This window comes from Pongo abelii, chromosome 13 (assembly GCF_028885655.2).
Source record: "Pongo abelii isolate AG06213 chromosome 13, NHGRI_mPonAbe1-v2.0_pri, whole genome shotgun sequence".
NCBI classification, from domain to species: domain Eukaryota; kingdom Metazoa; phylum Chordata; class Mammalia; order Primates; family Hominidae; genus Pongo; species Pongo abelii.
In genome coordinates, this window is record NC_071998.2 from 83074610 (window position 1) to 83086852 (window position 12243).

The 12243-nt window shown below is 51.6% G+C and overlaps 1 protein-coding gene across 1 annotated transcript; it reads right to left on the reverse strand.

The window, feature by feature from the left end:
• Window positions 1-1642: 1642 nt before the first annotated feature.
• NXNL2 (nucleoredoxin like 2) lies at window positions 1643-10924 on the reverse strand. Its single transcript, XM_002819933.6, has 2 exons — window positions 10623-10924; window positions 1643-2284 (listed from the first exon to the last, which is right to left on the reverse strand). Exons 1-2 carry the CDS (start codon window positions 10922-10924, stop codon window positions 2116-2118), a joined length of 471 nt encoding a protein of 156 aa, XP_002819979.3. The 3' UTR covers window positions 1643-2115.
• Window positions 10925-12243: the final 1319 nt, after the last annotated feature.

Below are 12243 nucleotides of genomic sequence, written 5' to 3' on the forward strand. Positions count from 1 at the left end.
TTTGGGAGGCCGAGGCGGGTGGATCACTTGAGGTCAGGAGTTCGAGACCAGCCTGGCCAACACGAAGAAATCCCGTTTCAACTAAAAATACAAAATTAGCCGGGCTTGGTGGCAGGCGCCTGTAATCCCAGCTACTCGGGAGGCTGAGGCAACAGAATCGCTTGAACCCAGGAGGCAGAGATTGCAGTGAGCCAAGATGGTGCCGCTGCACTCCAGCATGGGAGACAGAGTGAGACTCTGTCTCAGAAAAACAAAAAAATGTGTCTTCAGGGAGCAATAATGTTTCAAAGGACACATCACTCTCCCAGCCCTAGGTGACGAAGGCCCATGTCCTACAGGGCCAGCCCAGCTGAGGTGGACCCTGCCTCTCCCTCCAGTCACCCCAAAGCAAAATCTTCCAGCCCACAAACACCAACACAGTTCTTGGCAACTACAAGCATGTTTACCAGGAGGGCCGTTTCTCTACCTTTTAAAAGTGTGTGGTTGTGGTACACACACACACACACACACACACATGAACACTCACTTTATGGACACTCTACATGCAAGAGATGTCCACCCAGTTCCCAAGAATGTGTGATTGAAAATACCATAATTAGGCCAGACACGGCTCACGCCTGTAATCCCAGCACTTTGGGAGGCCGAGGCGGGTGGATCACCTGAGGTAAGGAGTTTGAGACCAGCCTGACCAATATGATGAAACCCTGTCTCTACTAAAAATACAAAAATTAGCTGGGCGTGGTGGCGGGCACCTGTAATCCCAGCTACTCGGCAGGCTGAGACAAGAGAATTGCTTGAACCCGGGAGGTGGAGGTTGCAGTGAGCTGAGACTGTGCCATTGCACTCCAGCCTGGGCAACAAGAGTGAAACTCCATCTCAAAAAAAAAAGAAAAGAAAAAGCCATAATTAAATAAATATTCCATCTCTGAGTTTTGGAAGAAAACTGCATTCCTACATGACTTATTTGGGGCACGAATAACCATCAGGTTAGTGTAAATGCATCCTTGGTCAACCCACAGGGCCCCCAGAAGGCCGGGTCTCAGTGGTCAGGGAAGTTAACTGACAGCGCAGAGGGTGAGGGAGATTGAAGGGACTAATTAATCAACAGCTTATGTCTCAGTGGCACGGGTTCACTGAGTATCACCCACTGGGGTTCTTTACTCTGCTATTCCTGGTCCTAGTGGTGTCAGCTTTGCTCCAAATTCTCAGCTGAGGAACCCAGCAAGCTGACCAGATCTGTAGGTGAGGACTTGGCTAGAGATGGGTATTGGTATTTTCACAATCCCAGCTGATTGGATAAGAATGAGGCTGGAAAGAAACAGGAAAGACCCACCAGCAAGAGGCCACAGGGGAAGCTGGGACAGTAATCTGAACCACTGACGGCTTTCACCACCATTAATAAAGATTGTTTACTTTGATGGATTATTAACTTTTAGGTAACACTGAGGTTTGATCTTGAAGATGTGAAAACACACCCTTGAAAATTTCATTGCTTTCTAGGATATTGTAATGCTGTTACAAATAAGTGTGAAGAAAACAAAGAGAAGAAGAAAATTCCAAGATGACATATAATTAAAAACTAGCACCTGTGACAAATAAGACATATTTAAGCATGGTATTTGTCAAGAGACTCCTTTTCTTCCTACTGGCACCTGGAATGGAATGAGAAAGAAGGCAATAGACTTGTTTATTAAAGTACACAGCTTGCAAACTTTATTAAGATAGTTGTGAAAGCATATCATTAAAATAAATAGATTGCCAGAAAATGTTATCAATAAATATATTATTTTACCTGAAGAGACTTGTACAAATAAATGTCTTGCATAGATTTCCAACAGCTCAGTATGAACATATGAGGATCCTTCCTTAAGCAGAGGTGGATAAAGGTATGCAAAGAATAACAAAAATAACTATAATACAAACAGGCTGCATGATCAAAATACGGAGTGTATTATTTCCTGAGCAATAGTTGCTTTTGACCACAGCTTAGTGCTTCTGCTCTGAAATACAATGAAATCACACCAACAGAGGAAGGAACCCAACATGCTCCTCTTTGCCCCAGCGTCGGTGCTGGAGAAGCAGCACCTGTCTTGGCCCTCTGAGGTCCCTCCCACTTCAAACGGAGAAATTCTGGAAGATATCGGCCACCTCCACCCAGTCCTGGAAGCAGGCCAACCCCCGCTCCCGGATCTGCTTCCGCCCTGTGTTGGTGATGACCTCCCCATTTTGTTTCACAATCACAAGCTTGGGGATGGCTGTGACGTTGTACCTCTTCCTCAGCTCACTGCAGGAGAGAACAGTGGTACCGAAGTTAGCACTTCTTCCACATGCACATCTGAAGGGACACGCCCCCTCCCTCCAGCCTGAGGTACAGTCAACTTGGAGGAAGCCACCGGGTGCCCCACCCCGCCTGCTCCTGCTCTCCCTCCTGCTGGGATGGGGGCTCCTTTCTTCTTGGTGTTACTATTTCTTTTTCTTTTTCTTTTTTGAGATGGAGTTTCGTTCTTGTCGCCCAGGCTAGAGTGCAACGGCGTGATCTCGGCTCACTGCAACCTCCACCTCCCACGTTCAAGCGATTCTCCTGCCTCAGCCTCCCAAGTAGCTGGGATTACAGGCATGTGCCATCACGTCCAGCTAATTTTTTGTATTTTTAGTAGAGATGCAGTTTCACCATGTGGGCCAGACTGGTCTCGACCTCCGGGCCTCAAGTGATCTGCCCACCTTTGCCCCCCAAAATGCTGGGATTACAGGCGTGAGCCACCACGCCCGGCCTTGGTGCTACCATTTCTAACCCAGTTCCACCCCAGAGAGCTGCCTGCAACAGTGAACTCTCCGTATCTGTGCTACTCAGTCCAGTAGCCACCAGCCACATGCGGCTAGGAGAGCTCAGAATGTGGATAGTGTGCCTAAGGAACTGAAGTTTTCATTTTAACTAACTTTAAATTTAAATTTAAGTTGTCACAAGTGGCTAGTGGCTACCAGATTGGATAGTGCAGGTCTAAACCCACAAATAAACCCAGTAATTTTTTATGTCCTCTACATCTCAAGGGGTTGAAAAATATCAGGTACATATAATGGTAAAAGTTAAAATTCCAGCCAGGTATGGTTGCTCACACCTGTAATCCCAGCACTTCAGGAGACTGAGGTGGGAGGATGGCTTAAGCCCAAGAGTTCAAGACCGGCCTGGGCAACATAGTGAGACCTTGTCTCTACAAAAGTTAAAAAGTTAGCTAGGCATGGTGGCGTGCACCTATAGTCCCAGCTACTCAACAGGCTGAGGTGGGAGGATCGCTTGAGCCCAGGAGGTCGAGGTTGCAGTGAGCTGTGTTAGTGCCTCTACATTCCAGCCTGGGTGGCAGACCCCATTTCTAAGGAAAAAAAAAAAAAAAAAAAGTTAAAATTCCATGAGTTCTAAATACATCTAGAGCTTCACTTGACTTTCCACCCTACAAGTTCAATCATGCACCAATTGCCATTATAATGATGAGAGGTTTCTTAGCCTCATTTTACATCATTTACATTTACAGTATCTATAACCTGATGAGTGGTCTTTTTACAAAATTATTTGTATTCATTTAGGGAAACGAGCATCTGCCTTCTTGGTTCTGCAATTCTCGTAATCTTCACTGGGATTACTCCCCCAAGACAGGGCAGCCGAGTGAAATCCCTTTCCTGTTTACCATGGCTAGGTCACCAGGGCCTCACAGTGACTGTAATCGGATTTCCTTGATCTGTCACCCTCAGGATTGTGAACCCAAGTGGAAGGAAAAACCCATTTGAGACCCTCCTATTAGCAAATCTCCCCTTTGACATGTCCCTCAAGTTCTTCCTGCCACTTTCTGGCATCCAGGTCAAAGACACACCATCACTCAAGCAGGAAAAAATACAGGGTCCCCTACGCTCAACAGAGAGAGAATATGCTTTGTTTCCAAACATCTATGAAGCAGTGACAAAATCAATCATGTTCTCAAGTCAGAAAGGAAGTATTAATGAATTTCAAGTGGTTAATAACATATAGATCACTTAATCAGACCAAAGGTAATGGAATTGGAAACCAATAAGAAATCATTTTTGGGGCTGGGCGCGGGTGGCACATGCCTGTAATCCCAGCACTTTGGGAGGCTGAAGTGGGCGGATCATGAGGTCAGGAGTTTGAGACCAGCCTGGCCAGCATGGTCAAATGCTGTCTCTGCTAAAAATACAAAAAATTAGCCAAGCATGGTGGCACGCACTTGTGTTCCCAGCTGCTTGGGAAGCTGAGGCCAGAGAATTGCTTGAACCCAGCAGGCGGAAGTTGCAGTGAGCCGATATCACACCACTACACTCCAGCCTGGGTGACAGAGTGAGACTCCGTCTCAAAAAATAAAAATATAAAAAATATATTTTTTTTGTTCGTTTGTTTTTGTTTTTGTTTTTTGTTTTTTGTTTTTTGAGACGGAGTCTTGCTCTGTCGCCCAGGCTGGAGTGCAGTGGCACAATCTCGGCTCACTGCAAGCTCCACCTCCCGGGTTCATGCCATTCTCCTGCCTCAGCCTCCCAAGTAGCTGGGACTACAGGCGCCCGTCACCATGCCCAGCTAATTTTTTTGTATTTTTTTAGTAGAGACGGGGTTTCACCGTGTTAGCCAGGATGGTCTCGATCTCCTGACCTCGTGATCCGCCTACCTCGGCCTCCCAAAGTGCTGGGATTACAGGCATGAGCCACTGTGCCCAGCTAAAAAGAAATCATTTTTAAGAATGAGTTTTAAAACTAACTGTATGTTATATGGGAAATAGCAATGCAGATGACAAAATATTTAAAACAGAACAATATGGAATATACTACAAATCCCAAGCTGTAAACACAACTAAACACACTTAGGAAGCTGTAGCCTTAAAAACACTTATCCAAAACTTTAGTATATAGATGACTTATGGATCTAATTCAAGAAGCTAGAAAAATAAGGATGGCACAAACACAAAGAAAGTAGAAAGAAGGCAGAATAAGATTGAGAACAAAAATTACTGACATAGGAAATGAACCAACAAAAACCAACATGAGATGACCAATAAAACCCACCCTGATTCTCAGAAAACACTAAAATGTGAAACAAATCTCTACCAAGCCTGGGCACAGTGGCTCACACCTGTAATCCCAGCACTTTGGGAGGTCAAGGTGAGAGGATCACTTGAGCCCAAGAGTTCAAGACACCCCTGGATGACATGACAAGACCCTGTCTCCACAAAATAAAATAAAAAAAAAACCAGGTATGGCTGCACGCACCTGTAGTCTCAGCTACTTGGGAGGCTGAGGCAGGAGGATTGCTTGAACCCAGGAGTTCGAGGTTGCAGGGAGCTGTGACCACAGCACTGCACTCCAGCCTGGATGATGGTGCAAGACCCTAGCTCTAAAAAAAAAATCTACTGAGATTGAACAAGGAAAAAGAGAGAAGGCACAAGAATATCAAAAATGAGGCCAGCCTGGTCATTACACAGGCCCAGTGTGGACTGAACCTCCTTGAGGGGACTCTGTTGGGAGGGCTGTGGCCTTTCTGGGGCTGCATGACCCCTGCCAGGACAGGCCTATTCCCCAAAGAACCAGTGGACACAGCCCCCACCCCGGCAGTCCAGACTTGCTCCCTGTGGTGTCCAATGACTCACCTGGGCAGGGAAAGGAAAAGTGGGAAAAAATAAACATGTAAACTATTCTCTAAAACCTATCATGCATAGTGAAAAAAAGACAGAGCAGAGACCACTCAGCCAAAACCGTATTTGCAGAACTGAGAAAGTCATGTCTCAAACACAGAGCAGATGTGAATTCAGGTCAAACTGCAGGTTTAGGGGACACCAACTCCTTCACGAACAGCCTTGAGTGCTCACAACAGGGGAGGCGCATGTGGAACTCGGCCAGATGGAGCCTGGACAGGTCAATGAACCACAGCAGTGAGCAGGAAAGATGTGGCAGAGATGTCCCTCTCTAGCATCTTAAGAATCCTCACAACACCTAAATTTTTTTTTTTTTTTTTAGATGGAGTCTAGCTCTTTCGCCCAGGCTGGAGTGCAGTGGTACAATCTCGGCTCACTGCAACCTCCACCTCCCGGGTTCACGCCATTCTCCTGCCTCAGCCTCCAGAGTAGCGGGGACCACAGGCGCCCGCCACCACGCCTGGCTAATTTTTTGTATTTTTAGTAGAGACAGGGTTTCACCGTGTTAGCCAGGATGGTTTCAATCTCCTGACCTTGTGATCCTCCCGCCTCGGCCTCCCAAAGTGCTGGGATTACAGGCATGAGCCACCGCGCCTGGCCGCACAACACCTAAAATTTAAAATGCCTAAGCAATTAGCTTTTCCCAAAGGCATAAAACAAAACTGTGTGGCCAGGTGCGGTGGCTCACGCCTGTAATCCTAGCAATTTGGGAAGCCAAGGTGGGTGGATCACCTGAGGTCAGGAGTTCGAGACCTGTTCACATGGTGAAACCCTGTGTCTACCAAAAATACAAAAATTAGCCGGGTGTGGTGGTGGGTGCCTGTAATCCCAGCTACTTGGGAGGCTGAGGCAGGAGAATCACTTGAACCCAGGAAGCAGAGGTTGCAGTGAGCCGAGCCTGCACCATTGCACTCTAGCCTGGGCAACAAGAGTGAAACTCTGTCTCAGAAAAAAACAAAGAAAGAAAGAAAAAGGTGAAGAAAAGAGAAACAACCAAGTAACTCTTTGCATAAAGACTGCAGCAAAATGGCCAGCAGCCTGATTTAAGCTCTTTATCCAGCAGTTTTGGCAAATGGGTTATTTCAGCATCTGTACTTTGGGCAGTGGGACAGGGCAGGGCCCGCACACATCACTTCCAGAAAGGAAAGTAGACGGTCTGGCTAGGGCCAGACCAGGGGGGACTCTGTTATCTCAGGAACCTGGAACCTCTTCCCCAAGGCCATGAGGACTCCTTGGAGGGCTGCTGGTGGGTCGTGAAGGGGTTGGGATGCCAGCAGCAGCAGCAGCAGCAGTATCTCACCTACAGATTCCTGAGCACCCCCAGGTCCGACAGCATCTGCACTCCTGACAGATTCCCAACTGACATGGGTCCATGCACCAGCCTTTGACCAGCACTGTCAGGAACAATGTGGGGTCCCAAGAGCAGCAACACCAACGTCACGCGGAAACTCATCAGAAATGCAATCTCCCCACCTCTGACGCTGGGGCGGTGCCCAAGATCTGGTGGTTTATGTTTGCTTAAGTTGGCCAATCCCACAGCAGTCTTCCAGGGCTTTCTGCATCCCCTGCACCAACTGGGAGGACGTAGGAGAGAGCAAGCGGAGAGGCGGCTGGGCATGGTGCCCCTGACAGCACGGGGAGTACAGGCCTGTGGTTTGCTGCTCAGCATCTGTGACCCTCCTTGGGAAACCATGTCTCCTTCATTTTCTGGCATGAACTAGCTGTGTGTCATGGGCAAGCTAGTTAACCTCCTGCACCTCGGATTCCTCATCTACACCACAGGAATAACAGAATCCACCTCCTGGAACAGAATCCACCTCCTGGAGTTGTTGTGAGGATTAAATAAACAGCTTAATGAAGAATGAGGCTTGGCACATAATAAGTACTTGATAAATGCTAGCTGTTCTTACTGTGTGGGAAAGACCCACCTCCAATTCCACCTGGGCCAACTGCTCAGTCAGCATATCTATCTGGTGGCCCCTGACTACACTTAATAGTTCAGAAATGGGGAACTAGCCAAATCAGAATCAATGAGGCGTGGTGCAGCACCTGGCTGTGTGCTGGGAAAGAGGAAGGTATAGGAATGTGCAGTCTGAGACACAGCAGCCATTCTGCCACCGTGAGGAGACACAGGATTTGCCAGGCAGCAACTGCCTGCAGCCTGAGCAAGGGGCAGACATTGCAGAAGGCAAGCCACAAAGCTGCATCCTCAGTGGCCTCCAGCTTGCCCTTGACACCATCTTCTGGCTGATGGGTGTCTCATTAAAGCCAGCCCATAACCTTTACTGTTCAAGCTCTTTGAGTTGTTCTCATTGCTGTTGTTTTAATCACTTGCAACATTAAATCAAGCTCTGACACAGTCAGGGGGATGCAGAGCAGGCTGGGCTTTGAGGAATGAGGAGGGTTGAGGTGGTCATTTCACTGATATTCCAAGAGACACTCAGTACCAGCCCTCAAATCCCCATGCTGGCAGCCTCTGCCTGGGGACAAATGTAACCTTGGAGCTGCACATGAGAGGCAAAGAACCTCACTTTTTCCCTAATGTCATCTCAATCCCCTCTGGGCCCTGAGCTGTGTCCACAGAGAAAAGAACTTGCTTTTGGAGGAGAGAATGTTGTCATGGTAATAACTTAGGACTTTAAGCATTTGGGGAAAATCCAAGAGCCCAGTTCCTCCTTGTCCTCAGCACTGTTGCAACCAACGTTGGTCCCTGCCTTCAACTAACACAGCTACATCCTTGTTGCTGGCATAAACCACACTTCTGGGTTGCCATGGCAACTCCTGACTCTAGTCTGTCATCTCAGCCAGGAGCAGGCTGTGGCCAAGCAAATCTCTCTGCAGAACTGTCTTTTGCTCACTTGCTCCAACCACTCACCAAACACACTCCCTGGGGATGCCAGGCACTGAACCATGTCTGGCTCTGTCCTGTGGGAAATGGAAACTCAGGAAACCCCGGGAGAATTGGAGCAAGGCATGGCTAAACCCGATTGGTCTTTGAACCAAGAGCCAATCAGATGGAAACACCAAGGCCCTGTAGACATAGGATAAGCAGAATTTAGGGCGTAGCTCCAACAATTCCCACAGAATATCCCACTTCCTAGCTTACACATGACAACAACAGGGTTACGGAAGTTCAGTGTGGAAAGGGGTAGGGACAAACAGCTAAGTTTACAAAAAGAAAAATCCCTCCCAAGCCAGCCAGGCTGAGAAGATAGGAGCGCACTGGCTGACCCACGTCATGCAGCTCACTGCCTCCAGCTGGAGCTCACAGGCTTGACCAGAGCATCAGAAACAGAAGAGCAATCTGCATGACCCCAAGCAATGGCCTCCTCAGTCCAATCTGTGTGCTGCTGGGGACCAAGGCTCACCACCCCCTCAGTGAGGAAGTAGGGCACGGCAGAAAGAGGGTCCTCAGAGCCAGGAGAGCTGAACTCTATGCCTCAATGGCACATCTGTAAAATGGGGCAATAGACTAGAGAGCTGGGAAATAACCAGCGGACATATGAGCTCATATGTGATCAGCTCAACCCTGACAACAACCACGTGATGTATCATATGCTCAGCAATAAAATACCTTGCCTGCCATCACCTGGCGAGTAAATCCCAGAGCTGGGCCAGAGCTTTGTGCCTAATTACTATAATGATACTGCCATCGTCTCTTGCTTTCAAACCTGTGTTCTTTCAAAAGCTTACAAATAACTTGAGTACTAAACAAGTTCAATCCTGTTTTTAAAAGCACCACTTGAACTGATTCTATAAGAAATCCTTTTGCAAAGTGAACCACCCATCTTTGAGATTCATTATCAATAGAACTTTCAGAGTCCCGTGTGAGTGAGGCTCCCAGAAGCAGGTTACCCCCCTGGAAGGCTGGGCGGTGCCCTGCCGGGGCCTCCTCTTTCACTGGGAATCACCAAAAATCATGTTTGGGGGAATAATTAGATTTCTTCCCATTAATTACTCATCTACAAAACTTTCCAAAGTTAGCTTCCAGTTTTCATTTTCCAGAAGGAATGTCATCTCATGATAATCAGTTTAGGGGGTAATGCCACAACTTAATGATAATCCCCAGAAATGTGAGGCTGTAAAGCAAAACCCAGAAATTCACATTGGTACCTAGAAGGGGGTGGCCAGGACAACACACTTGAGGAGGCCTGCTTTAAACCTAAGTCTGGACTCTTACACCATAGGAGACCACAGGAGACCCACCCCAAAAGCAGAACAATCAATCCCCGTAATCCCCTCTCTGCCAATCCCTACCCCCCTCCTTTCCAACAGTTAGAGTAATAAAGTTTATAGTAATGAGTTTTATGCCTCTCTAGTGATGAAATTCCATCAGTGTCGGTAAAAATGAAACCGCAAAGGTGGCCAGCACCTGGGTTCCTGCCAGCCCTGAAGCCCCCGTCCCTCCCTCCCAGCACACCAACCACGGCCTGCACTGTGGGTGCCTGTCACAGAGTTGATGTCCTCGCGAGTCATTCCTCATCCCCGCATCCAGACACCGAGTCGTGTCCCTGTGCTTCCTGCCCACTAACTGGGAGGATGACGCAGCGGCGCCGGAAGTCCAGGGCTGACTGGGCCGGCGGTTCCCGGAGCCGAGCCCGCGAACCCACAGCATCAACACCACTGGGAGCTCCTTCGCAATGCAGATTCCCGGAGCTCCAGACCCCAGGCAGAAACGGGCCCGCGTCCATGCTCCACGAGCCCCCTTGGGATGCCGATGCCCTGGGTTTTCGAATCTGGTCTGCACCCTCCCTGGTCTCCAAGGGAGGTTGAAACTGAGACTGAGTGTGATTTACCCGAGTCCGGACGTTAACCGAGAGACGGGGAGGTGGTGGGGGAGGGGGCGTCATAAAGAGCTCCCCAGTGCAGAGGGGGAGGCCTGGGGGAACATGGGGGCGACGCGCCGGGCGGCTCCCGCCCCCCAGGACCCCCACTCACTGCCGGTAGGGATCGTGGAAGGGCAGCGCCAGCCAGGCGCCATGCAGCTCGCGCATGAAGTCCAGCATCTCCTGGGAGCTGCCGTCGGCTGACACGAAGACCACTTCGAAGGGCGCGGGCCGCCGCGCCTCGGCCACCAGCGCCGTATAGAAGTCGCAGAGCAGCGGCGTGAAGTCGCGGCTCGGCGCGCACCGGGCCGCCGCGAAGTACAGTGCCACCACCTTGTTCTGCAGCGCCGCCTCGGCCTCCACCGCCGCGCCCTTACAGGTCACCAGGTGCCGCCCGCCCAGAATGTCAACCATGGTGCAGACGCGCAGCCACCTGAGACCCGAGGACACCTGCAGGAGGATGATCACCTGCGGGCAGGCGGCGGCGAGAGCCGCGGTGCCCCGCCTCTGTCCGCACCACCGGGCGCTGGACCTCTCAAGACCTGCCCCAGATGCGCCCACACCTTAGCCAGGCCTCGCCTGTGGCTGGAGCAAGAGTGTCCGCGCCGACAATGAGACACTCAGAGACCAGCGACCCCAGATACCTGGGCGACAGCGCGGCACCCGCCTCTGGGAGCGGAGCCAGCCAGGCAACCTCAAGCCCTCAGGTCTCTGCACCCTCCCGCAACTGCGCCCCGCCCACACTCCCGCGCCCTCCCACCACTGCGCCCCGCCCACATCCCCCGCATGCTCCCCAACTGCGCCCTGCCCACATCCCGCACTCTCCACCCACTGCGCCCCGCCCACATCCCCGCCCCCGCCCCCACTGCGCCTCGCCCGCATCCCCACACTGTCCCCCCACTGCGCCGGGCCCACATCCCTACACTCTCCACCCACTGCGCCCCGCCCACATCTCCGCACCCTCCCCCACCGCACCCCGCCCACATCCCCGCACTCTCCTCCAACTGCGCCTCGCCCACATCCCCACACTTTCCCCTCACTGCGCCCCGCGCACACTCCCGCTCCCTCCCCCACTGCGCCCCGCCCACACTCCCGCGCCCTCCCCCTCACGGCGGCCAGCAGACATCCTGCGGCCCCGCCCTCATCCCGACTGCGCCCCGCCCACACTCCCGCGCCCTCTCCCACTGGTTGTCCGGCCCACATCCCGCACTCCTCTACTGCGCCCCGCTCACACTCCCGCACCCTCCCCTCACTGCGCCCTGCCCACACTCCCGCACTCTCCCCCCACTACGCCCCCTACCACATCCCGCGCCCCCGCCCCCGCCCCCGCCCCCATCCCCACTGCGCCCCGCCCACACCCCGGCGCCCTCCCGCCCCTGGGCTCTCCCGTCGTGGGCACTCTCCCCAGCGCCTCTACACTTTTCTCCCGACGCAGCGCCCTGCCCTCCGTCCCGCCCCACCTACTGCCTCCTGCGCTTCCTCCACACAGTGCTCTTCCTCCTCCTTCACTTCCTCCCACTCCTTGCGCTCCCCTTCAGCGCCCCACGCCGCTCCTCCCCAAAAACCCCGCGTCGCTCTCCTTCCCTCCTGGGCTCGCTTCCAGTCTGGCGCTCCCTGCCGGGCCCCGCCGCAGGTGTCCCGCAGCCGTCTCCCCAGGACATTTGAATCTTGCCTTGGAGCTCTTGCCGCGGCCCAGCACCCTGGAAGAGGCATGGGGAGGATGGGACGACGAG

Excerpts from the sequence above, each read along its gene's own strand:
- NXNL2 (XM_002819933.6), bottom strand. The coding sequence starts at position 10,924 with ATGGTTGACATTCTGGGCGGGCGGCACCTGGTGACCTGTAAGGGCGCG. Across the intron at positions 2,285-10,622 it reads TTCCACGATCCCTACCGGCA|TGAGCTGAGGAAGAGGTACA; the intron begins GTGAGTGGGGGT and ends TCTCTCCTGCAG.